Here is a 26,308-nt window from a genome sequence, read left to right on the forward strand (position 1 = left end):
AAGAACAAACACTCAATTAAAATCTAAAAATAATCAAATGTTAAAGATTCCTGTAAGAATTAAATCCTTGTGCTGGATTTTTGCCAGAGGCGTTGAGAGAACGACTTTATGATGGGTATAAAACAACTGTATCCTTCTGTGTGTTTAAGTTACCACTGTAACTCCAGTTGCTGAACGTTTTGGGAGCTCTTGGATTAGTCACCAAATTAAAAAAAAGTACATCTAAATGTACTTGCATAGCACATTTGCATAAAGGAACAGTTCCCTCCCCAAAGCTTAATTTTTTTCCTCTTGTCTAGCCTTTAGAAGTGAATCAAGGATTCTCTTTCACAAGTAGCACCTTTTTATTGTCAGTAAAACAAGACTGGTAGCAAAAGAAAACTCTAAATAGACCACATGAGGCCATTGGTGGTTCATGCTTTGAGATATGAATTCTTTTATTAGAGCTTTTCTGTGATGTTTTAAGACTTGCTGCAGGTTCTTAAAAATGAATAGGAATTGTTCTATTCTGAACTGTCAGCAGTTTGGAAACTTAAAACATCCAGGACACGTCTCAAGAAATCCAGTTGTTCTCTTTGATCCTAGATTAAAGGGCCTGTTGGAAATTTCAGAGCTATGTAGTTTCTTACACAGTTCCAATTAACACGACACTCGAGCTTTATTCTGTGAATGTACAATAATGTAGAAAACTCCTTGGAATTCCCTCATCAGCCATATTCTATTTAAAAATACATGTATTGGTTTTATATCAACATCCTCAGCCACATTCAACACTCCATTTATACCCTCAGGTTTAATTCACAGAACTTCAGCTTCACAGATTCTTACCAATAAATCCCAAAATGCATGCATGGCTTGGTTTAAGAAAGATATTTTACTTGTGTTTCATACACAAAAGAACTGATAATCAACAGTGGCTTAAAAAAATTAACACTACTGCACTTTTTCACAAGTGTACAAAAAAGAAATAATGAATTTACATTCAACGGTAAAGCTTAAAGTCCACTCTAATAATAGTTGCATTGACATTCACATACACAAGCACAGAATAAATATTTCAGGATTCTTATAAGAGCATACAGCATACATACAGTACTTGAATTTTACATAGGGAGTGTTAGTAGGGTCAGAAGTTCATAATCTCATAGAAAAGTTAAACTAAAATCAGAAAAGGTTGTGTGGGAGGTAACACCAAGGTACTGCACAGAGCTAGCAGGTTAATAAATCCATTTGTGTGAGGAGTTTGCTTCTGCTTCTTCATAGTAGGACAGTTGGTTTGCAAAGGTGTATTCAAAGTGCAGATTAATGAAAAAAAAAAAAGAGAAGATATTCTTGTATTTATTAATACATGCAAGAGGCAGCCCTCAAGTCACCCGACAGAATAAAGCTGTTATTGGCAAGTGGCCGATATAATACAGATGTTTCAGGCAATTTTTCTAAAGCACTTTAATAGCAGCAATTGTAATTTATAATGGCTCTAGATTGACTTCTGTTTGGGTTAAAGGGCATCATATTTCTTTGACATTTACAGCTATATTTCTTTATAAATAAATATCTCAAATAACAAATAGCATAGTTAATGTTTCTTTTTTCTCTCTTTTGCATAAGTGTCGTGGAAAAACTCTGACTTTTTCAGAGACATAATGTGCAAAATAATGTTAAGAGTGGAAATAGGGACACAGAGCATCACAGTTACACTCCTGGGACGTCAGCCCAGCCCTTCTTACACTCTGAGGGCTGGTCTTGCCAGGGTAATGCAGGGCTTTAAGGGACAATTTTCCCAATGGCTTGCTTGGTAAATAGATACAATTTATGGTATCTTAGAGAGCTGTAAATGTGAGGTTTCATTTAAAGCAGTGTGTACAATACGTCATGTGTAGGACTCAGTATTTCCACACAGCGACTTCTCAAGATTTGACAAGTCTGCTCATCTCCTTTCAGGTATTTTCTCCCCAGCCTGAACATCTTTGAACATTTGTGTTCATTAGGTGTTTCCTCTGCTGCATATTTACCAGCTCTTCTTGCGTTTTATAATCTGATCTCGTATCACCTAACTGACATCTGCACACAAATATTTCCAATCAGATAGAGGGTGCACAACATTAAAACTTTTAAACCTGTCCTGTAAGTGTCATCAAGACAGGAGCACAGGAACCACAGTGCAGAGTCCAACCTCTCACTGGCTGTACTGTGAAGATTCTCCTTTTCGGCGTAGGAGAAAGGAAACTTGTGTCTGCTTTTTAGATTCTGAAAACAAGCCAGAGTGGAGAAAAAGAGTTAACACCAGACTTAATAAAGCTTTTAAGACAAAACCTGTTAAGCAATTTAGACAGACACTGAATTTCCTGCTGATTTTCTCAAGTCTGTACATACAGGAAATTTTTTAACGGTAGGAAGAAGTTGGGAGTTGCTACATAGGAGAAATCTGCCATTATTACAAAAACTGGCTAAGTGGGTTCTTTCAGTATAACCCCCTCACTGGTCACTGTTCTCAGTGGTGCTGTTGCCCTTTTCTTTTTTCTCCTGAGTCTTGTTTCCCTTCTTCTTTTTCTTCTTTTTCTTGGTCTCTTCCTTCTTGCCAAAGGTTATGAAGTCACTTTTGTCAATTTGGCTGTTTGGTGGCTCCTGCCGGATGGAGATGATTGCAGGAGATCCCGGGATAATGAATTTGTCTGGCAACTCACCAGGACCACCTTGTTTGGAATTGCCCGGTCCAAATTTAAAGGTCCAGCTGTTGCTGTTCACACCAGCTCCCACTGGGGGGGACACCTCTCCCGCCTCAGGTTCTGAAAAAGTCAAAACAGCAAGAAAAGCTTAAAGCATCATTAAATACAAGCCCTCAGCGAGCATCAGCTTCCCCTTTGAAAGCTCTGGCTTCAGCCCACGGTGACTCCTGGTTGCCTGGCTGCTCATCTGGGGGTTACCCACTGATTCTTGCCCAGGCTGCTCAGTGTTAGCACACACTGACTCACTCTGTGCACTGCTGGGTCCAAGAAGCTTTGGACTCTTGTGCCTTGAAACACAGTTGTTCTTCATTCTTCTTTTGAATTTGAAGTATGTGAAATAAGAGAGGGCTGTGATGCAGCCCACTGTAATGTTTTAAGGCAGGAAACACAAGCATGTGTGTTGCATGGCAAAAGAGTGTCAAGTCTTCTGGGACAGGGTTAGAAGAGGGCAGCCTTGGCATCATGCACATCCATCTGGGGTATTTTAGCAAACCATCCTCTCAGCTGTGTCCAGGATTCCTCATGGAGGAAAAGAGTGTCTGAAGGGATGGTGTCAGAGGATGGACCCAGGCTCTGCTTGGTGGTGCTGAGCAACAGGACAAGGGGTAACAGAAACTGATGCTCAAGAAGTTCCTCCTGAACATGAGGAAGAACTTCTTCAGTGTGTGAGTGACCACACACTGGAACAGATCTCCCAGAGAGGGTGTGGAGTCTCCCTCACTGGTGATATTCTGGATGCAATCCTGTGCCATGTGCTCTGGGATGACCCTGCTTGAGCAGGGAGGTGGAACCAGATGAGCCACTGTGGTCCCTTCCAACCTGACCCATCCTGTGATTCTGAGCTGGTGCATCCCTGAGAGGAACCTGAGGCCAAGCAGCACATGTTTGTGTCTGTGTGTGTGCAATGTGGCTGAGCAGCAGACATGGCCCTAGAGCAAAACCAGGGGGGAACTGAACTGCCTGGGCAGAGATACTCCAGGACTGCTTCCATCAGGGTGCACAATCTGGTCTCAGAAATATCCATGCTCTTCATAGCTTATCCTGATATTTTTTACAGATCACAGCATTTTGTAGAGGCCAATATAAAGTTCTTTCCCCAGATTCAGTTTTGCACTATGAAGCAAGTTTTAATTTTATTTCCATGATTTTGATTACATTGAGCTAATGGGATTAAAATGTTTGCGTATGTTGCTCTGACAAGGACAATTTTCTAGCATAATGAATTGCAAGAAAATCAGGTTCTTCCATGAGAGAAATTCTTAAAACCTGGTTGTTTTCTTTTCTCTGAAACTTTCAAAGCTTGTTGTAATTTATGTAACTCCCAATTTTGAATAGGAACGGCACAGCTATTTTAATATATCATTTTAAGTGTTTAAAGGACTCTAATCAGGGGAAGGCTCAGTGTTTATGCACTGATGCTAAAGCCCTCAAATCAGATGAAAATATTCTTATCTACACCCTAAAAATGCAGTATCAAAACACAGGACCTCTCACACTTGTAACACTCCCAGCCACACACAAACCCTTGCAATACCACACAAAAAATCCCAATACCATTGATTAAGTCTCAGCATCATGAATCAGAGTTGTCCAGCTGAAGAGGTAAAGATGTTTGGGGTAAGGAAGGAGGTGGGAACTGTACTGATAGAAGGATGGGTTGGAAAGCCATTTGAGAAGGACTCCATTCCCTTGGAAAAGGAGGGGAGGGCATGGAAAGATGGAGAAGAAATGTCTCCCGTTAGTAAAAGAGGGCAGGAAGAGAAAACAAAACAGACAGTCTAGAGGGAGATCTCCAAGGTTTTGCCAGTAAACATCAGCTACTGGCTGCTCTGTACCCCTGTAGCAGTAATGAAGAATATTGCATTTGTTTTAGCAGCTATTTCATGAAATGAAGAGCATCTCCTCTATTTCTTAGTCTCTAATGATTCTTCATCTCCTGTAACACTGTTTGTACAATTTTTTATTTTATGAAATAAAGTGTGTGTTGTGCATGCAGACAAGAGTCTCCTGGTTCAAAAGCTAAAAAAAAGCATATTCTGCTGCTTGACAACCTTTCTCCTGCCTGGCAGCAAAATAAACACGTCTGGGAAGCATGATTCCTTTTTTAAGCTTTTCTGTACTCACACAGGATGCCCAAAGTTACAGAGCCAAAGAAATGTGTATATACAACATATTGGAACTATCTCTGAGACCATCTATGTAACAGGTTTGGCACATGGAATCTTTGGCATCTTTGAACCTCCACAGCACACGGTGGTGACACGACTGTTTTACAATGTGATATTTATTCAAGAAGAGACTGTACATTTCTTTTCCCCCTAATATCGTATTCAAGGATGAAGAAGCTTTAACTTTGAGCTTATGTCCTTTCCAGGAAGAGCTGAAGTTGTTTTAGTGACCTTAACCTGTCTAGACTCAAATATATTTTTGAAGTTATCGATAATGTGAAAGTTCCTCTATTTTATTAGTTGTAGTTTTCTGTAAATTTCTTACACCCTTAACTGTCAGCTTCAGATTTCATGTTTCCTGTTAGTAACAGCAGTGTCCTAGAAAGTACTTTCATAATAAATGCATTAATACGAACCAGCTTTCATTCCTGCTTAATAAATTGTTTTGCTCAGGTACAATTTATATGACTTTTGTTTCTCTGAGATGATGAATTACAAAGGTGAATTTGTGTGTCTTGGCCTTTTTCCAAGTTATTAATCAATTGTCTTTCTACAGCAATATAAAAATGTGAGCTTTCATATTGTGCCTAATAAATTAAGCCCTATTTGACAAATAAATCCTTTCTTTTTTCCCAACAAGCCCATAGAACATTCATTCTAAACAACATTGGCCCAGATCCAATGCTCTTTTTCTGTTCCTGGCAGGAAAAAGACAGCTGAAGGTGACCTCAAACCATGTTTGACTCCACCCTTGCTCTGGCTGGGGAGAACCCTGCAGCAGTGAATAGCAGAAAAATTACTCTGAAGAGTACAGAGTGACAAGACTCTATGGACTGCAGGGCCACCTCAGCACAGCTGAAATGACACAGTGTGTGGCTGTGCCATTTTTATGTGAGCACAGAATCACAGAATCATGGAATCGACTGGATCTTAAAGATCATCCTGTTCCAACCCCCTGCCATGGGCAGGGACACCTTCCACCAGCCCAGGTTTCTCCAAGCCCCATCCAGCCTGGCCTTGGACACTTCCAGGGATGGGGCAGCCACAGCTTCTCTGGGCAACCTGTGCCAGGGCCTCCCCACCCTCACAGGGAACAATTTCTCTCTAATATCCCATCTAACCCTGCCCTCTGGCAGTGGGAAGCCATTCCTCCTTGTCCTGTCACTCCAGGCCCTTGCAAATAGTCCCTCTCCATCTTCCCTCTCAGCTCCCTTCAGGCACTGGAAAGCTGCAATTACATCACCCCAAACCTTCTCCAGGCTGAGCAATCCCAACTCTCTCAGGCTTTCCTCACAGGAGAGCTCTCCATCCCTCTAATCAACTTATTAGGTTGGACACAAGATGTAAGACAATGACAGTGACTTTATGTTACCCATTTTGCCACACAAATACAGCAAAGTGCAAGAACCCAGGGTATCCCTAAGGTACAGCATCTCCTGCATGAAACCTCCTGCCAGACTAATCGGGTGCACAAACACATCTGCATCACTGAAATCTAATTCAGAGCAGGATATTGACCCTCTAATCTGGTTCTGCCTGGACAAATCCACTTCCCAGATGAAGTCAGTAACATTTGCCACAAAACCATCTGACATCATGTATCCAAACACAACAAACCCATCACACCCACCCCAGAATCAGGGGCTTTGCTTCCCTTTCCGTGTGGTTTTCTCCCAGACCCCAAATATGTTTGTTGTCCACACAAACTAAGCATTTTAAAATTTTCCTTAATACTCACTAAGCCAAAGGAAACTAATTATCCCTACAGCTGTGTGGAGAGCTCACATACAAAAAAAGACAGAGACAGACAGAACCTAATGAGTTAAGAGCCATCATTTCCTACCAGTGGGGCTTCACCAGTCTCCTCAGGAAATTCCTCTTCTGTGTGATTTACCTGATAACATGTGTGTTTATCTGGATTGGCAGGCTGGAAGGTCACAGTTCAGCTGTACTAACAATGTTTAGGCATTTCAGATCAAGGATAAATGTCATCTACTACCTATTTCCAAAGCTTCCTCAAACATCTCTTCTGTTTCTTATCAGCAGGAGTTCAAAACCAAAAACTTTCCACTTAGATGCTATTTTACATTTAATGGGATTAGTTGTACTTCTCTTGCATATTTTCTGGGTCTTATTGAATGCTTCAAAGTTGTTTATTAAACTTAGAGGAAAATCTAAATAAAGCAAACCCGACAGTTATATTCATAACACTTAATTTAAGACATTATACTTCTTTTCTTCCTACAGTACAGAGGATTGTACTGGGTTGCCAGTGTTCCTACATAAAAGTTCAGAGTCTGGTCATTTCCTAGTGTAACTCATAGGATTACTTTGGAGACTGCCCCTTCACTTTATTCTCAAGGAATACAGCAGATTTCATGTTCAATGACCAAATAATTAAATTTTTAAATGCTTGCATGCAGCAGAACCCAAAATCTAGGCTGCACCTGCAGGTCCTGATGCTTCTTCGCCCGTGTGTCTGCAAGCTAAAATGGGAGATGAACTTTTCACCCCTTCCATCTTTTACTCTCACCGAAATACAAGTGTCTCAGTAGACTTTAAATGGAACCCAGAGCAGCAGAGACTCTGCAGTCGAGTAGATCACATATTTAGATGGCATGAAATGACTTCTAGGCTGTCTTTCCAAATACTTCTTTTTCCATCCCGTGACTGCTGTCTGAACTGCACAGGCAGATTTACACATAAAAACCCACCAAACATACCCTAAAATCACCTATCTGAAAGCTTGAGGGAGTACAGTATGGTGTATAGCTAATTTTTTTCCTCTTCCAGAAGCATTTACTGGTCACATACTGCAGCCCTCTACCTCTCACAGGACTTAAAAACCACAGAAATCTCGGTCAGCAGGCCCTCGTTCAACAAGCCCTAATTGCTCTGAAAGCACCTGATTTCCTACACACTGTCAGATAGAAACTGTCATATCACACTGAGAAGCTGTGGCTGCCTCATCCCTGGAAATGTCCAAGGCCAGGCTGGACAGGACCCTGAGCAACCTGGTCTAGTGGGAGGTGTCCCTGCCCATGGCAGGAGGTGGAACGAGGTGAGCTTTAGGTCCCTTCCAATCCAAACCATTCCATGATTCTATGTGGATGTCATAGACCCCAAGATCCCATCCTGGGGGCAGGTTGCAGGTGAGCTGTGTCACCTCACAGAGCACCAAGCTCCTCCCCTGCCTGCTCCAGGCAGTCCTGCTCTGAGCACACAAGGTTTTCTGTGGTATCTAAGTCTCCCTATACTCTGTGCAGGGAGCCCAGACACCTGCTACAAGGAACAGGTTTCCTAAAATTTTGCCTGTAGCAGTTGTGGGCACCTTCTTTTTATTTTTTTTAGAGATCCACAGAGTAAGACATCCCTTTTCTAAATTCAGCCACCAAAACAAAGGCATCCTCTGTCTAATTTAACTGTTGCTACAGCATGTAAAGAGAGAGACAGGCACCCTCAGAAGGCAGTTCAACCCATCTGGCTAAAATGCCTGGTTTTAGATGCACTGAATTTTCTCTGTTCCTCTCCTCTCTCTCTGGAGCTGTATTACCTTTGCTTCTTTACAGATAAAGCCTAGCCAGAAAATTTATACTAGACAGCAACTTCTGGATGGCTGGTGAAAAAGGAGCTGAATTCTACCCTCAGGAGCAAGCTAAGCAGCACCATGGCTTGGGGGGTGTTGTACTAATGACCATGCCAGAATATTTCAAAAAAAAGAAAAAGTTCCAAACTAATCTCTTTAACGGGGACAGCCACAAAAAATCCTGTGCAACTGTTTGCAAGATGAGGCCACTTTCTCAGCCCTAATCCTTTCATGGGATTTTCATTTGGGCAAGCACTGGCATGTTCTGTTCAGAAATACCTGAGAGAGCTCAGCCACGTTGTTAAGATTGCACCATTCCCACCCCTTAAAAGGCCACGTTTTAGTTCTGGCAGCAAAGACACCAGGACAGCTCAGAACCTGTGCTGCAGAACTCCAAAGCACAGGTCTGTCACTGAGATTTCAGGTGCTGCCTTCTCAGATGCAGAATTTGCAAATTCACTCAACTGAAGGGCTGGCTTCCATCAGCTTGTAAAACCACCCAAGCTGAGAGGTAATACTGAGTGATGGGTACAAACAGTCTGAAACTGAGATGCCTTCTAAATTTGGGGCCAAATGTCTGCTCACAGCACATGTCATCACTCAGCCCAGGAATCGATATCCCATCAGGTCTGGGCTACGCCTGTAATTTCCATCTAACTGACATTTTTCTCTCTTTTGGGGAGGCCTGGTGGTTTTTTCCTGTCCCTGTATAGCCCCACAGCTCCAATCTGGTGTTTGCTAGGAACAGGTGGTGCTTGCTTCCCATAATGCGAGCTGCCCATATACTCTGAGCGTCATTACATCGGCTCTGCCTCCTATGCCTCTGCTGCTTTCTTGAAGAACCTTTGTCAGAAGAAGGCTAACTCATGTTAGAACAGATGTGCCCCTGCTCAAGGGGGAGAAAGGGAAAGCATTTCTCTGCAGCTCTGTCTCCCTGCAGAGACATTTTTGACTGTGTGACATGCTCAGCCAAGACAGCAGCTTGTTTTCGCCCTGTTCCACCCCTCTCACCACTCACCACTTTGTCCCTGTCTTTAAAAATCATTTAGGTAAAAGCTTTCAATCAAAACTTCTGTTACTATTAAAGCTAAGGGAAATATTTTTCAGTGTTCTTTCCCCACACAGCAGAACAGGCCGACCAAAGCCACTGTGAGACTCGGAACACCCCGTCATTAATCACAGCCCCTTCTGTCCACAGGTCAAAGGAGCAAAACACATTAATTAAATGAATTTATTTAAAACTGAGATCAGGCAATAAGCAGGAAGCAAATTGCAGAGAAAGCTAGTCATTAACCTGATTTCTCTCTTCCCTGCCTCCTCTGCTGATGCTGTACTGACTGCAGCCTCTGCCTCTGGCAGGCTTAATGAATATTCACCATGATAAAGAGTCTGACATTCTGCACTGATTCTGAAACAGCACATCCAATGCAAACCCCTCTCTGTGTCATTTGGAGGATCTCTGCGGACATTCTGGCTTCACTGATCATCCCTAAGCCTTTTTGGGATTAAAATGCCCATTTAATCTTTTTTTTTTCCCCTGAAAAATGAAACAAATTAAAAAAAACCCAACAAACCCACAAAAAAAAGGGAAGCAAATAAAAATCCGTCATCAGCATGATACAAAGACAGATATAGAACTGAAAGACAGAGGAATGATTCAGTCAGAACAAAACTGAACTGTTTTAACTATCACTTTGCCAAACAATCCCAGCCCTCTCTAGTGACTGTGTCAATTTGGAGTCTTAAAGAAACACCCCAAAAATTCTCACTTTCTGTTCTCCCATCTGTTTGACCTGTTCTGCATTAAGGAATCAAGAGACAGGAGGAATGAACCAAATGAAAACTTCTCCCCACAAAGAAGCCTGTAGCTTTAATCCAGAGCTTGGATTTAAAGTCAGTATTATTAAAGAGGGTAATTATAGCACATATGTTGTAGGAGATCTGTAACCCCCCACTGCTCCAACATCCAGTCCCAAAGCAGGGGGTGGGCACGGAGGTCACTTCCAGCTCACTCCCAGGTTACTGTCCAGGCTGACACTGGCAATTAATGTACACAAAGATTATTTACCTCGTTATAAGAAACCAATCTTACATGGCTGTGCATTAAAGGAATTGTCTCAGCTACCAAATAGCTCTGCCAGCATATTCTGAGATATGAGAAAGCAAAATTTAATTTGCTTCCTACCACAGCCTGCTGTGGCCAGAGCACAACAAAGGGTAAATGGCTTCTCACAGAGGCTGAAGAAGCAAACAGAGCAGTTCCTCTCATTCTTTGTTCACTAAAAAAGGCTTTTCCTCCTATAAAAATATCAACCTTCTCAGCTAATATCCTTTTAGTGCTGTACCTGTGCCTAGTCCTGCTACCACAGGTAGAACCTGCCTTGGAAAGCACAAGTTTTAACCCTTTCCTCAGCAAACTGAGGGCTAATCTGCTGCATCACTGAGACAGCCTGTGCACACACCCAGGATGCTCCTTGTCATCTTTTCAGCTCCAATTTAACGTTGGATTTGGGGGAGATGCAGCATTTGAATGTTTGTGTCGCATGCAGAGGTCAGCAGGGAGAGATTAGTCCTCCAATATAAGACAGATATATTTTTATTTGGGCATTTTCCCATGTCTGCAAGCTCACAGTGACTGTTTTTTAAGAGTTCATAGCTGAAAATAACAAAAAAAAAAACCAAAACAAACCTCAAACCAACCAAACAATAAACCCCCGAATTATTTTCATCTCATAAATGTGCTGTTAATAAAGTGTGGGCAGTTAAAGCACCAGCCCTTCTACCCTTGTTTTAATGCAAACAACAAGGGAAAGAGCAGGGAGCAGCATAGGAAAATTGAATTTAGGGTTGGAGGGACTGCTCTGCCCCTCAGTGCTCTGGAAGGGAGAGGGTGGTGTGGGTAGAGGCTGGGGACAATGTTCCCCTGAGGACCTGTGGTGGGTGCTGACCTCCATCTAAGAGAAAGCTTTTCTTTGCCTTCCTGTCAAACTGGGTGCTATGTAGCCTAAATGCCCTAATTAAATGTCCTTAAAGGCACTAAACTGAATGACTACAGCAGAAAGCAGCTACCCAGACCTCTGCTGAAGGCTGATTTTAGGAGTGCTAGGTGACATACCCCAAAAATGTGGACTTTGAGGCAGACCTTTAAAAATTGGGATGTCTGCTTTGTGGCTCAAATGTCCCTCTGGATGTGACCAGGAGAGGGGTGGCACTCTAACTGCTTCCATCAGGCTGCTGCTGTGGGTGGGGGCTGCCTCTGTTATATAAGGACATGAAATATTGCAAAGAGAGCAAAAGTCACTGCAGAAAACAAATCTCTGAATGTCTGAAAGAATATGAAGACAAAACACATCTGGGCACTGCTTGGTCTCATGTTATGGAAAGCCAATTCTGGTTACTGTGTTCTGTCAAATTTAAATAACAAATAATTTGACTCTTACATACAAGCCCTTTTATTTGAGAGACAACAGGCTCACAGAGCATCATAAATCCTGCCGTGAAGGTGAAAAGGAGGAAGTATTTCCTGGCTGCTGCTGGAGCCTGTAAGAGTACCCTGCAGCCAGCCAGCCCCCTCCTCCCCTTGCTCTCTGCTAGATGAGCTGTTGAATCGAGGCCAAGAGCACAGACTTGCAATCCCAGTCGACTCCTGCCACTGGAGGCCACTCTGCTCCTATGGGGTGAACAGGATCAGCTCAGACTGCTGCCTACAGCCACTGCAGCCACATTATGTCTCAGCCCCCATCTCGATGGCTGGCTGTGCTTGATTGCCCAAAGAAGGAAAAATTCAGGTTACTTGAAAGGAAGGATTTAAGTGTTCTACTGTTGGATTGTTTTTTACAAGGGCCTGGAGGGACGGGACAAGGGGGAATGGCTTCAAAGTGACAGAGGGTAGGTTTGGATCAGGATGTTAGGAAAAAATTCTTTACTATGAGGTGGGGAGGCCCTGGCACAGGTTGCCCAGGGAAGTTGTGGATCCCCATCCCTGGGAGTGTTTAAGGCCAGGTTGGATGGGGCTTGAAGCAACCTGGTCTAGTAGAAGGTGTCCCTGCCCATGGCAGGGGGTTGGAACAAAATCATCTTTAAGGTCCCTTCCAACCCAGGCCATTCTATGATTCTGTGATTTCCTGGACGGGCTCAGCTTGTTTTTATTTGTGTTCACCTTGGACAGTGAACACTGATGAGAGAATTGAGTTTAATTCAGTCCTTCCTGCTTACCCTCAGCAAAATTGTTTGCCATGTACCAGTCCCTACAGCTCTGAAAACTTTCTGCAGGTAATCTTACCTGAGCACAGTCCATATCACTGCTGGTGCACAAAGCCCAGCCCAGCTCCCAAAACCAGTGCTGGTAGGCAAGAGAGAATCCCCACCATTTAACTGAGCAGAGTTAATAGAAAGGCAGCAACTATGGAAACTTGAAGCATCAATTTTAGCCTTTCAAGGCAGAATCTAATTTTAACCAACTAATTGGATGAAGTAGTAGTGAAAGAGAAAGGGACACATTTCTGTCAGTGCTCTTAGAGGCATCTATTTTAAACATGAATGAATGTGTGAGCTTCACCACTCAGAGAGGACAGAATAGTAATGGATCAGGGACACACGAGAAATGGTCTTAAAAGATAATTTTGTTTTCTCACTTTATCATCTATGTTTAGCTTACAGACTTCAGCCATTCCTATTGTAGATGGTTCCCACCCCTGCAGCCCAAACCATTGCAATCTCCAGACCAGATGATTACAGGGTAAAGCTTTCTGCTTCTTAAAGGAAAAAAAAACCAACCACACAAAGCTTCAGAGAGTGGGAAATGCAGTTCCTTGTCTCTCAGAGGCTGAAGGTGGCTCTGTGCTCTGAACCTCAGAGCTGACACTTGTTCCCTGTGGCTCTGATCACAAATAAAGGGATCATTTTACTGGTATTTTATGGATGAAACCTGAAACTGGCCTTTTCTCTATCTGCATCATAAAAGGGAAGAAAGGGTACTATTACTGTTATGTTTTGTTTAATTCTGTTATCCTCAAGTGAGTTCTTCATTTGAAAGTGAACTATACCAGACAGGTACACAAAATCCTTTAGCTGACCTACTTTGACTAGTTTGTCACTAAACCTCTGCAAATTCTCCTCCTCTGAAAGCCAATTAACTAAACACTATCCAGTGTCTATTTTGATTCCCACTGATATGGCTGCCAGCCAGCAACCTGCCCTAAAAGAGCTCTGTCACTGTAACACCTTCCACAGGAAGGGGATGGAAAACTAAAGATCCCACAGCCCTCAAAACCAGACTTTGGCAGTCACAGCCCTCTTTCCCTTCCACAATATATATGTCACATTAGCAGCTTCCTATCATCTCCTGTTAGGATCACATCCTATTTTCATTCCTTTTCACTGATGTGGGATGAATGGGGCTAATAATATTTTGCATCAGTTAAAAAGGAATCTTAATTAAATGTGATGAGTAAGTGCTAATACAATATGATAAGCCCCCTGGATAAGCATGCTACACAATTCCTCTCTTTTTCAGAATCTCTCAAAACATTCTTCAAGAAGAAAATGGAGGTGACTTTGCAAAGGCACATCCCTTCTCCCACTGCAGAAATAGGTTTGCTTTTTCAAGTGGTTGCAAGTCCCCATTTTTCTTAGGTTGTAGGCAAATCTCAGTATTGTGATCATTTAGAGTCATCTAGGTCTTTAACCTTTAAAGCAGATTTTTTGGTGCTGATGAGATGAACCAGCCTGACTGCTCTGGAAGTTTGGACCTACTGTAGTCAAGCTTTCTACCTGTTTGTCCTCCCCTGCAGCCAAAGGGTCTCTCAAAATTGAGCCACATGATGAAAAGTCTGCATTAGGTTTTCAAGGGATATGTACAGGTGTAGTTGTCCTGAATTTTGACAGATCTGCATGCAGATCCATCAAACACCAAAACCCAGCTCTGGCTGGTTTAAATGTGTTTATGAACCTCCTAACTTGTTCAGTGCTTGGTCACATAAACTGAAATCAGGTGATGAGCTGTAAAGGCCATATGATGCTGATACAAAATATAACAAAAAGATTAGTTGAGGGGGAGGATAATAAACAATCAGGGAATATTAAGGTATGGTTATCTACGTAAGGCTGAGATCAGGGTTGGCAACTGCTCAAAATGGATGGTACCACACTGCAACAGCCATTTTAACAGTTGCAGATGCCTTTGTGTCTTGTCTCTTAGACTACATTCTTAAATATTCATCAGATGGTAAGTATTAAGTCTGGGAGGCTCTTGGATGCTTAACACTTCCATCAAAACTGGGCAGAGCTATCTCAGCTGATTTTTGATCACTATAACCTTTTCAGAACAGAGCTCTCATAATCCCAGTTTAAGAGTTAGTAAATGATGTACTTTATATTTCAATTATTTTTATTTTCATTTTACAGCCCCAATAATGCTTTAAGTGAAGCATTGTTCCCTCAGTGGAACAACTGGAGAAATGGCTCAGACCTGTCCTTCCATGTAAAAGGATGTTTTACATTATACTCATTTGCTAATGAACTCTCTCAAGAAAGGCTCAAACAGTTGTAGTAACATATCAGAAACTTATTTATTTAATATTCCTGCCATTTCACTTCTCTGAAGGAAGTATTAAAAATGGAAGAACTGGCTTGAAATGAACAGGATGATCAAATCTGGGAAGTGATTTATTACACACAGATTGTAATGGATGTAAAATGGACGTCTGAGAGCAAAGAAAGGGAAATTAACTTCATTTCCACGTTATTGCTTAATGGAGGCTGACTTAGGAAAAAATCCTACCCTGATTAAATTTGAGAAAATTCACATTTCTTATAGCTGTGATTCCTTTAAATGAGGAGGCAGGGAGAAAATCAAGGACAGACTGTATCTGGATTGATAGCATAGTTATTTTCCTTCCAGGAAACATGTCATATTCTCAGGTAACTAGGACAAGCTGTCAAAGAATAGAAACATTTAAAAGATCTTAGTGTTCACAAAGGCTAAAAGGTGATATTATTGCTTCTTGAATCCTTTGCTTCAAAAGGAATTTTAAATCACTATTGGTGGGACCTACATGTAGAGTATGTTAAAACTATTTTAACACTGAATTAAACTTTATACTTTTGTTTTCCATATTGTAGTTGTGTGTATTTTATACATACATTTAAATATAAAATTGGGTCATTCATTTCTGTGATAGATGAGGAGGTGACTGATTCCTGGATTATTACATATCAGAGTCTACTTTCCCAGCACCTCTCCTCACTCCCACCACTACCAGGTCAGGCCATGGATTAAAGGGCTTGTTACATTATGAACTCTGGATTTGGAACAGTCCCTGAGTGGGCACTATATCCTGGGCCATTCTGATCCATGCAGACCACTCAAGTTGAGAGTCCTGGTGTGTGGTGCAGCTCATGCATGTCAGATCATGTGATGATAAATGTACATTCCTGCAACACCAGGGAACACTGTTCTCCCATGTGGGGATGCCAGTCCCAGAAAAATCAGCTCCCCCAGCAGCCCTCCATCCCTGGAATATTTAAGGCCAGGCTGGATTGAGCTCTGACCAACCTGGTCCAGTAGAAGGTGTCCCTGTTCATAGCAGGGGGGCTGGAAGGAGATGATCTTTGTCCCTTCCAACCCAAACCATTTTGTGATTCCATGATTCTGTGTCTCAGCTTTGGTGCACGAGGTGGCCACAGCAGCAGCTTTTCATTGCAAAGGTGTGAGACCAGCATGTGTCAGAAGGGGAGCACAAAGCCAAAAGAGCTTCATTCTCAGACTCTGCAACCTGACAGTTCCAGGAAGGGGGATTTTTCCCCAGCTATTTCTCTCACTGGAAAGAGGTGGGGGAAAAAAAGGCAACTTCTGCAGCAAAATGCCAGCTGCCTGGACAGCAGCAAGAGCTGCCATTCATTAATCTTGATGTGCCTTGTGCCACCAAGCACTAAGTGCAAATGGCTGTGATCCTTAAATTGCTTCATATGCTCTCTGTGATCCAGAACTGCAGCAAAGAACCTCACTGCAAGGTATTCCCTTTACACCAGACTTGAAGAAGAAATAGCTCGGGGTAGCCAGCGGAAACATAGACCATGACAACAAGGAGAAAAAAGCTCTATTTATATCTCTTCCTGCTGACACATGGAATAGCACACACTTCATTCAAGCATACACACAGCTGCTCAGTGGCTGGAATTTCTGCAGCAGCTTAGAGGCTGGAGGAAGTGCAGTCAGAGCACATATACTCTGTACCGAGGAGGAAAGACAGCAAAAGGATGCTTTAAAATGCTGTGCTTGATCTAGTTCATTCTACTCATGAGGGAGGCACAGAATTCTCAATTTTATATTCAAAAACATGTCTGCATGTTTCCTGAAACTGGCACGAATATTTAATAGCTCTTCTTCTAAAATCAGTATAATCCTGCATGCAGATCTTCCACAAGCAGCTATCGACTATTTTTGCCTCAGCAATTATCCAATTTGCATCTCTAGTCAAACAGTGAACAGGCAAACAGATTTTTATCTCTGTGTCTGAGCAAATCTGCCAGTGGCTTAAAGCTTCAAGTGTCACTCTTCAGAAGGGGACAATACCTGGGAGAGAGGACAAGTATTTAAGCTCAATAGCAAAGAGAAGGACCCTTCATCAGGAACTGTAGTAAGAGGACAAGGAGTAAAGGCTTCAAACTGAAAGAGGGGAAATTTAGGTTAGATACAGAGAAATTTTCCCCTGTGAGGGTGGGGAGGCCCTGGCACAGGATGCCCAGAGAAGCTGTGGCTGCCCCTGGATCCCTGGAAGTGTCCAAGGCCAGGTTGGACAGGGCTTGGAGCAACCTGGGCTAGTGGAAGGTGTCCTTGCCCATGGCAGGGGTGGGACTGGATGGGCTTTAAGGTCCCTTCCAACCCAACCATTCTGGGATTCTACTGACATGAGCCATATAGCCTTGCTTATAATGTCGGAGAGAATCAAATAACAGAAATGAGTTATGATGGGTTTAGTCTTTTTTTTTTAAAAAAATCACGAGAGGGAAAACCAACAATACATCAATAAAACAACTGTTTGCTATCTACTGAAAATAATGTGTTAATTGCTCAGCTAAGAGTAGCTCAGCAATTCAGAGCCTCAGACTTTCACCAAAATACACCAAATGGTGCCAGGTGGGGTGGCTGCACCTTTACTGAAGGAGCTGAGATAAACTCATCGACCCAAGGCCACAGTGAGAATCTTCTGTTTTCCTTCCACCCAAAGTCTCCTGTTAGCCCAACTATGTCTGCAACTGCACCCAAACCTGCAGAGCTTTCTTAAGGCAAAGCCCACTTCTCGCCCCTCCATAAATAACTTAGGTATCAGCTCATACTTCTCTCAAATATCCTCCCCACAGCTTTGATTTCATGCTTGTCTTCAGTGAATCTCCCATTTACTGCCTCCTAATCCTCAACTATCACAACCCTCTCTGCAGGTTTTCTGCTGCTCCTCCAGGTAATTCTGCTTTGGGCTCAGTAAAAAAAAAAAGCTGCATTAAGATAGAAAAATGCTGAGCAGGTGGCACTGCCATAGTCTAACACAGAGAGAACTTGTTCCCTTGTGGCTGTTGTATTTTAATCACAATTAAATAATGAAAGAGCATAAGCTGAGCCTGGATTTTCTCCTATAGTTTTTTCTACCCATGTGGGATTTTTGTGTCTCCAGTCTTTGCAATGCAGGATCATGTAAGGCCCGTTCATCCTGCCAGGTCACTTTACTTAAGTATCAGTAGTTTCGTGGGAATCTCAGGTTTCACATGGGGATTGCAAAAAAAGTGAATTTTGGCTGCTAATGCACTAGAAAGTAAATAAAAGGAAGTCACTTGAGGCTTAAGTTTTGAGTGTTTTGGCAGCATTAGGACTGACCCAACACAATTTCATGGTCTGTTTATCCATTCTGTTCTCCACACCATCATGCATTTAATAACAGGTGCTCTCCCTTACCCAGGCATCTGTGACAAACAGAACATGTTATGAATATGCTGTTGCTGCAGAGAAAGCAACCACCTCCACAAATCTAATTCCAGTCAATGAAGAGCTCATGTCTGAGAACCACAGAACTGAGTAATCAATAAACATGCTCTGCAAGACAGAAGAATATCAACCTATGGCTCCCTTCAAAGCTGTGCACCCGTTTCTGGGTTGTTTTTCAGTATTCCAGGATTATGCTGCTTCCCTAAAGGCTGTGCAGCCCAACACTGTTATCCTGCATAACTGTATCTGGCACTTGACCTGAATATGTTTCTCCCAATTAGGCAGTGACATTCTCATCTGGAAACTCTGCTTGTACATTCAAACTGTTGGCTCAGCACAAAGGTGTACCCGAATTATTCTGAAAACCCAGCTGTGTGATGCCACCTGTATCTCAAAAACTGTAGTGATTAGCATCACTTGGAAGCTTTCACCTCTGGATTCCAGAATCTCCTGCACTTCATTCCTTCCAGCCCACGTGTTACAAAGTGATGAGTCTCTGTCAAGAGGTGGGAGGACAAATTCCACAGCACAAATAACAATTACATCTCTTTCCCTAACTGCCAATCTCAGCAGAGAAATGAAAGACTTATTAACACCTAAATAAGAAAAAGCCAGTGGCTGTTAGTCTGGATTTTTCCAGGTCAAAAATGAAACACAGCAGGTCTGCAGAGGAGGTAGAATTTCTGCCCAGCACCTCAGAACAGGAGACCTCACTGCCAGGTGCAATAATTTCTCCCTTTCACAAATGCTAAATGTACCTCAACATCCAAATATCCTCCTTATTTTAATCCATGTTGTATATTTTTCATATTTACCAATTGCACGGTCTCAGATCACATGTCCTGTATGGAAAAAACCTGCAACAGCTGCTTCTTTTCAAAGTAAAATAAAAGGCCATTCCAAGCAAAATCATCTCTTGTCTCCTCAGTTCCTCTGTGAAAGTAGGACTTTGTATAAAGACCAGAAAGCAAGTTCTGCTCTACAGGAATATCTGTTCACCAGTTTCACTCAGTATCTGAGCTGACCTCAACTATTAACCCAAGGTATGAAGTAAATATTTGTGCTTCCAAAAGGCACAAAATACTCACAAAAATTAATACCATGGAATTAACAAAGCTCCACGTTTTACCAGTAATTAATCTGAAATGCAAAATGGCCAGTTCTCTCATTTTCTGTGTGCTACATGGTGGCTGCTGCAGTTTTTGAAGGCTCAAAGGCTGCTCCAGCATTACATAATCAAAGAATTAAACAAAATCAAATCTATAATCCCTATGGCTTTAGGAAAAGCCATGGGAAGGGAGGGGAAGGAAGAAAAAATAATCAAACTGATGATATAGAAAAAAAACAAACAAGAAGTTCAATTTTTTAAAAATGAGATGACCTTTGACTACTGAGCTCTGTACATGGGATTGGTAATAATTAGTTTTCATGGATCTTCTCAAGTATAACGTTCTGCACAGCTCAAAGGAAAGGTTATTGCTGTGAAGCCAAAATAGTAGAGCAAAGATTTAACTTCTATTTTCTCCAATTCCTAGACTGCACCTCAATAGTAGATGCACAGCCAGTCCAACACAATCTTGTCCACTTTTCCTAGAATCCATCAGCACACTACCTAAATCCCAGGCAGTGGAATCAAAGACTGGCAAAATATTGGGGAAAAAAATTGTTTGGTCTTCCAGGCACTGTGAATCATTTAGGGAAGACATCAACTAGACTGGGTGATTTACATTCCATAAGTGAGCTAAAAATAAAATTTGAAAAGATACAGATAATTAGGGTGTCAAATTAGGAGTCTCCTTGTTCTGGAGAGAACAGCCACTTGCTTGAGCAGCACAGAGCCTCACTTTCCACAGAAAGCACAAGATAAACATGCATGGAAGATTTTCACTCATTTCCAAGATTCAAAAGAAAATTTGGGGCTCTCCCACAACAGTAAGTGGATAACCCGATTTTTTTCAGCACAAACAGAAAACAATGAGATCTCACAGAGGTCCAGGTCTCAATGATCTTGGTCTAGAGCTGCTCCTAGAAAATGAGACTCAGAAATAGTCTGTGCACTGCATGAACCACAACAGTTCAGGGGGAACCAAAGCTCCTGCTCTTGGAAAGGAACCTCCAAGAGCAACAAGACTACTGTGGCTTGGGAAGGACAAGCAGCAAAAGCTGTGGTTCAAGGAGAACAAAACATAAGTATCATGTTTTCTGCTCCACAGTCAGATATTCTGTCTCCTCTTTCAAGTCAATGGTAAGGATGTTAAAAGGAACAGCTCAGTGCATGAAAATAATGCTGATGACCTGATAGTGGGATAAAAGTGCATGAAAACAGCACTGGCACTTCAGCAGGGTGATGGAAAGAGAGGAAACTAGACATATGTGGATTACAAAAAAAAATTATGGCCATGCAGATGGAGATTTCACCAGAAGTGAAGAATCAATACATAAGGATCTTCTCTATTCTGAAAAACTATCACAAAACCTGTAGCTAAAATGGTTAATAGTGTAGGAAGGAGAGTGGATACAGGCAGGAACTCTGAACTATGAGGTTTTACTCTTTCAAGAACCTGATCTTGCTGCATTACTGCAAGTTAACAATCTGAAGGGCTTCCAGGATACTGGTAAGAAAGCACAGAATTCAAAAAGCAGCTGGTGACCCTATAAACTGCTTCCTCCTTTCTTGTCCTTTGGCTTGGGCATGTCCATTCAGGCCCTCAGTCTCCTGTGGACTAGTGAAGTTTTCAGATGTTAGGTTTATTCACTATAGGACTCCTTCTGTGTTCTTCAGGCCAAATTTTCCTGTCTTGGGACAGCTTTAACCTCACTTAAATACACTGTAAAACTGAATCTGCAATGAAAGGGAGATAGCTGGCCACATACTTCCTACGCATTTCTAGGGTATGATTCTGTGATTTTTCTCTAGGCTTACTTTCTTATCCAATAAATGGTAATTCAGTGCCATTCAGATGTCTTGGAGTTCCTCTATTATCTGCATATATCAATACAATTTTTTTTCAAGCCCTAATGCCCTTAAGCACTTACTCCCAGAAATGCCTTCCAAAAGCTGAGGCAGTCAGCTCGTTCTGCCTGACAGAACACAGTCCTTGCATCACAATCACCAAAGACCACCTTGGGCAGCTCACCTGTCCTCAGATGGTGGAAACAGCTGATATTTTTATCAATGGGTTGTCAATAGTGATTCTCAGCTTACCTGCAAAATTTTAAATAATTACTTGGCTGTGGATTTGCTTTTCTAATTTTAGCAAATATAACAATTTCTTTTCTTCCCACTGTTCTTTCCACATGGTATTACTCCAGCTGATGGCCATCTGCACTTTAGTAGTTTCAAGAACAGTGGATTCTGGTTTGACTGCATCTTGCTCTTAGAAACATATCCTCAGGGGGTGTGGGAAGGGGAGTTCTCCCTCCTCTCTTGTGAATATGCTCAGACAACACTACACCCACATGCAAGGCTTACTCTGCTGTGATAAATTCCAAGTAACAGTGTCTCGTGCTTAGTGGATCTCTTCTCAACAGCCTGGAATTGCCCACCAGCCATTAAATAGCTCTGATAATCCAACACAAGCACTTGGCCACGTTCTCCCATCTCGTATTGCTGCTTCTCAGCATCACTGATTATATTGCAGCCAGCAGCACAACCCATCTGAACTGGAACTGGTCACTGAGCAGGATGCCCAGAGGGTAGCTGAATGCCTGGCAGCACTTTCTGATGAGGATATCTACTGGGAATGTCTGGATCTGCTCAATCCCACCATAGGTGCCATCTTCATCCTACCTTTCCACCTTACCATGAGGATTCCTGTACCTAGTTTGTTTTAGGCTGGATGGCTACTGTATCCAAACTTAAATCTCTCCATCCTCAGTGTCACTGTTCATCTTTCCCAGCACAGGGTGAAGGTTACAGTCTTAACAAAGAACTCAGAAGTCATGAATCTGTGTATTTTCACTTCCATCTACAACACAGATGTCAGCATTTCCACATTTCCATAGGTTACTCGAATAATAGTGAAAAAGGAACTTGGTGAACATAATTCAGCTGACTGCTTTCAGCTACCTGCTTGAGGAAGTGACAAACTAAATGTAACACATAATTTTTCTCCATCAGACTTTTCTTGAGCTCACAGGTCAGTGTGACCAGCTGGGATGACACCATTGACACCACAGGAGACTAAAGTTGAACCAAGAACCCATCCTCTGCTTTTTTTCCTGATTTTTAGTTTCTTATTTGTCTAAATTGTTACAGCATAGCTGTAACTCATTTGTGTCTCCTCTCTAATTTCTAAAATCAGCATCTCAATGCTGGAGTTCTATGATCTTCAAGCAGATTTCTATTCAATATTTTAGTTCATAAATACACTTCAAAGCCAACATATTTTACAAGAAATAATTTTGTCAGGAGGTTACTATACTTCTCAAATCCCTTATCAAATGCTTTATTATTCTTGGACTTAGTATCTCTCTCATTGTTTGTGTTTTACTTACTTGGATAATGAAAGTCCTTATCTATTGTTTCACTATCTGTTCCAATCAACTCTACAACAAGACCAGTTCTTATTTCCTCTTTGTACCTTGTTTTCACAAGTTTGATTCTCTACAAGCACAACAGCCCTTTGTTCTGGACATGCAGTTCCATGCTTTCACTCTGTGGAATCCCTAACCCTTTCTGTGCCAGTGTTAGTTCTCAGCAGCAGCTAATGGAGTTGAAAATTGATTTTTTAGGAGCCTTTGCGGGCAGATTAGTTCCCTGAACCAGCTAACTCTGAGGAGAAACACTGCTGAATTTGAGAGAGGACTGGAATATATGGCAAGAACTAAAAAAAAAGCAAAACAAAAAATTCCAACTTTCATAAATGACCTGGATTGGAAGGGACCTTAAAGCTCTTCCAGTTCCAACTCCCTGCCATGGGCTTCCACTAGACCAGGTTGCTCCAAGCCCCATCCAACCTGGCTTTGAACACTTTCAGGGGTAGACTTAGATGGGTGTAAGCTGATATTGAACTACACACAGCCCATCTATGTATCCTCACAGCCTCCCTGAAATGCAGGCAAGATCTTCCCTGCTTCAAGCCTCACTATCTTCCCTGCCAGCTGCCTCTGTGTTTCTTGGAATATAAGCTGGGTAAAAAAATGAAAGTATTCCATGCAGGTCCTAATTTGCCCTAAAGTTGAAAACTAACTCTTTTAAAAAATTAAAATTCCTTGCAGTAAGCCTGCAACACAGGCAGGACTACTGGCATCAGGACAGAGATCACCTTCCCAATGCTTCCTTCAAACTGCTTTCTGCAGCCTCTTTCCATCCTCCACAGTTGTGGTTCACCACCACCAAGGAAGAAAATAAAAGGGAGGAATAGCAGCAAAAACCATCATGCTCATGATATCTGTGCATTACAGACCAGGGATTTTTATTTTGGTTTCCTAGCAACTCTGAAGGCCCACTCTGCATGATTTTGCACTGAGCACCAGATAACACAGGGTTGCTGCAGCTCTTAGAAATGCTTCAGAATCCTTAACTGCCTCTTTCCCTCCTTTAATGTACAAGTGAAGTACAGTCTAAGGCTGCCTGGAAGACTAATTAACACCTACATTTTACTTCTACCTACATTCTGTTCTCTGATGATTTTCCACTTCACATGAAGAAATGGTGAAGAGCTCTTAAACTAGTATTGAATCAAATTAATCGGGGGAAACGAACAAATGGAAAGGAGAATCTGCAGGTTAGAGTGAAGTTATCATCAAACAAGATCTCCAGCCAGAGCTGATCTCACATTGTAGCCATGAAGGACCCAGATGCAGTTTCTACAATGTCTGTTGAAAACACTTGCCATCTGGGAGTGGTAAAAACAGGAAAACCAGGCAAGAATAACAAGCTTAATTCTAAACCTCGATGAAGACTAAGCTTTTAAAGTTATATTTGACATAGGATTTGAAGATTCATAAAGATGCACCAAGAAACAAACACTCAGAGCATCAGTATTTATGGCTGGGAATATATTTTCCACTGAGAACACAGATAAAGCTGGCAGAAACGCTCTGGGCTTCTCATCTCCCTGTCTAGCCAACATGCCTCAGAGAAGATCAGAAGTTGACCTGCATGGATTTAGCCTGCATGACCCACTGGCCTCCCTGCCAGGGCTGCCAATTAGTTTCAGTGGTGACAGTGTTTTCTCCCACGTGGCAACTTGCCAGCGGGGAACTGGATTAAGATCACCAAACTACTTGGCCTGTCAGCCCCGAAGTAAGTGGTTCTCTTTCCCATGAACAGGTCTTCTGGAGAGGTTCAGCTGCAGTTTCAAAGCCTGTGCACTGGCATGGATGGGCTGATTTACAGCGGGGAACAACAGAAATGTGCTTTGTTCTGTCTCCAGACTTCGCTGCTGGAAATAGTTTTGCTGTATCACTGCACCTGCACTCTTCAAAGGGGTAAAGGCAGGAATTGGACCACAGCATGTGTGGTCCTTGGGAAAGATCCTGCCACCTTTCTTCCCCCACAGGAAATAAGTTCAATTAAAAGCAAAACAGGATGGTCATGGTGCTTTATTTCTCCCAGCCGAAGTCTGGGAATAAATGAAGCAGATAATTTGACACTAATGTTATTCATTTATTTTAATTCTTCTGTTTCCAGCTACACATGTGGGAGACTCTGCTACCTACTTAGCATAAATTTGCAGCAAGATAATAATCTACCGAGAACAGGTAATTTTCACCACGAAGAGATGACTTTATACATGATAACTAGTGAGAACAAATCCCCTGGAAACCAAAGGAGTAGGGTGGTGCTGGCCCACTCCTCTTGCTGATAGTCTGTGCATGCTGCAGACCCAGGTTACTTTTTTGAGTGAGCTTATCCTCTACATGTGGCTGAATACATTTGACTCTGGGCATTTGGAAAGGACACTGATTACCAATACAGTCTGTAGTTATTAATGATGACCACTTAAACACCACTGTAGGCCTGCAAGTTGATTTATGGCTAAAACTACAGTCTCCTGCTCCTGGGAGCACACTGGATCATGGAAAACAAATACAGCACAAGACAGTGAAAAGCACAGAGCAGGAAGGAGGAGAAATGTACTTTGCAACCACAAATCTTGAGACGTGTTTAGTGTCTAATGTTCCTTGGTAATGAAAATTCCAGTTTGGATTTTGGTTCCTAAAAGCAAAGCTGTACGGTCTGCAGGCAGAGTCTGAAGGAAAGCTGGGGGAGGAATTGTTCATTCTGTATTTTTCAGTATTATGATAGTATTTTTAATATATATTTTGCCTTTTTTCACTCACTGTCTTTGTTCAAAACTCCTCTCATTTTATTCTCTGCCTTACAACATTCTTTCTAATGATTATGTGAAACAAAAATATCAGAAAATTTAATCAAGGGAACTAAAGAAAGCTCAAGACTTTCCTGATTGTTTTTGAGCACAGGCTGGTTTCTGGATTTTCAAGTGCCTCCCAAGGTATGAAAAATCTGAATGTCAAAAAAACCACTGAAATTACTTGAAAATCAGAGCTTGCCTCTTGGAAATCACCAGCTGTTTCTTTTTCAAGGTTTGAATAACCTAGCTGGAAAAAGCAGGACCAGGCAGCAGGCCAAGGAGGTGTGGTTACAGGATAAGTAGGCATAACCTAAGGCAAAATCCCTTGGCCAGCTCTAGTAACCACAGGGACAAATGCAGAGAGGGAAGGGCAGAGGACCTCTCTTGTCCTTAATTGTCTAAGTGAGCCTAAGGAGATTAGCTGCATAATTAGGTATCTAATTAGTGCCACTCCCAGCCGGGGCAGTGGCCTTTCTTGTGTGTGCTTTAGTTTTATACACCTGAGGTCTGACCTACAAATGGAGTTT

The 26,308-nt window shown here is 42.1% G+C and overlaps 1 protein-coding gene across 6 annotated transcripts in view; it reads right to left on the minus strand.

Moving 5' to 3' along the window:
- Positions 1-405: 405 nt before the first annotated feature.
- Positions 406-26,308, minus strand: part of LOC135422384 (protocadherin alpha-C2-like) — a 128,468-nt gene continuing 102,565 nt past the window's right edge. For 5 of the 6 annotated variants that reach the window (XM_064671475.1, XM_064671476.1, XM_064671473.1 and 2 more), the window contains exon 4: positions 406-2,786. In XM_064671475.1, coding sequence (XP_064527545.1) covers positions 2,476-2,786 — 311 coding nt within the window. In that variant the 3' untranslated portion in view covers positions 406-2,475. The remainder of the gene's footprint in view (positions 2,787-26,308) is intronic. The other variant, XM_064671479.1, reaches the window with a different exon arrangement.

The sequence above is a fragment of the Pseudopipra pipra genome, chromosome 15 (assembly GCF_036250125.1).
Source record: "Pseudopipra pipra isolate bDixPip1 chromosome 15, bDixPip1.hap1, whole genome shotgun sequence".
In the NCBI taxonomy this organism is placed as follows: domain Eukaryota; kingdom Metazoa; phylum Chordata; class Aves; order Passeriformes; family Pipridae; genus Pseudopipra; species Pseudopipra pipra.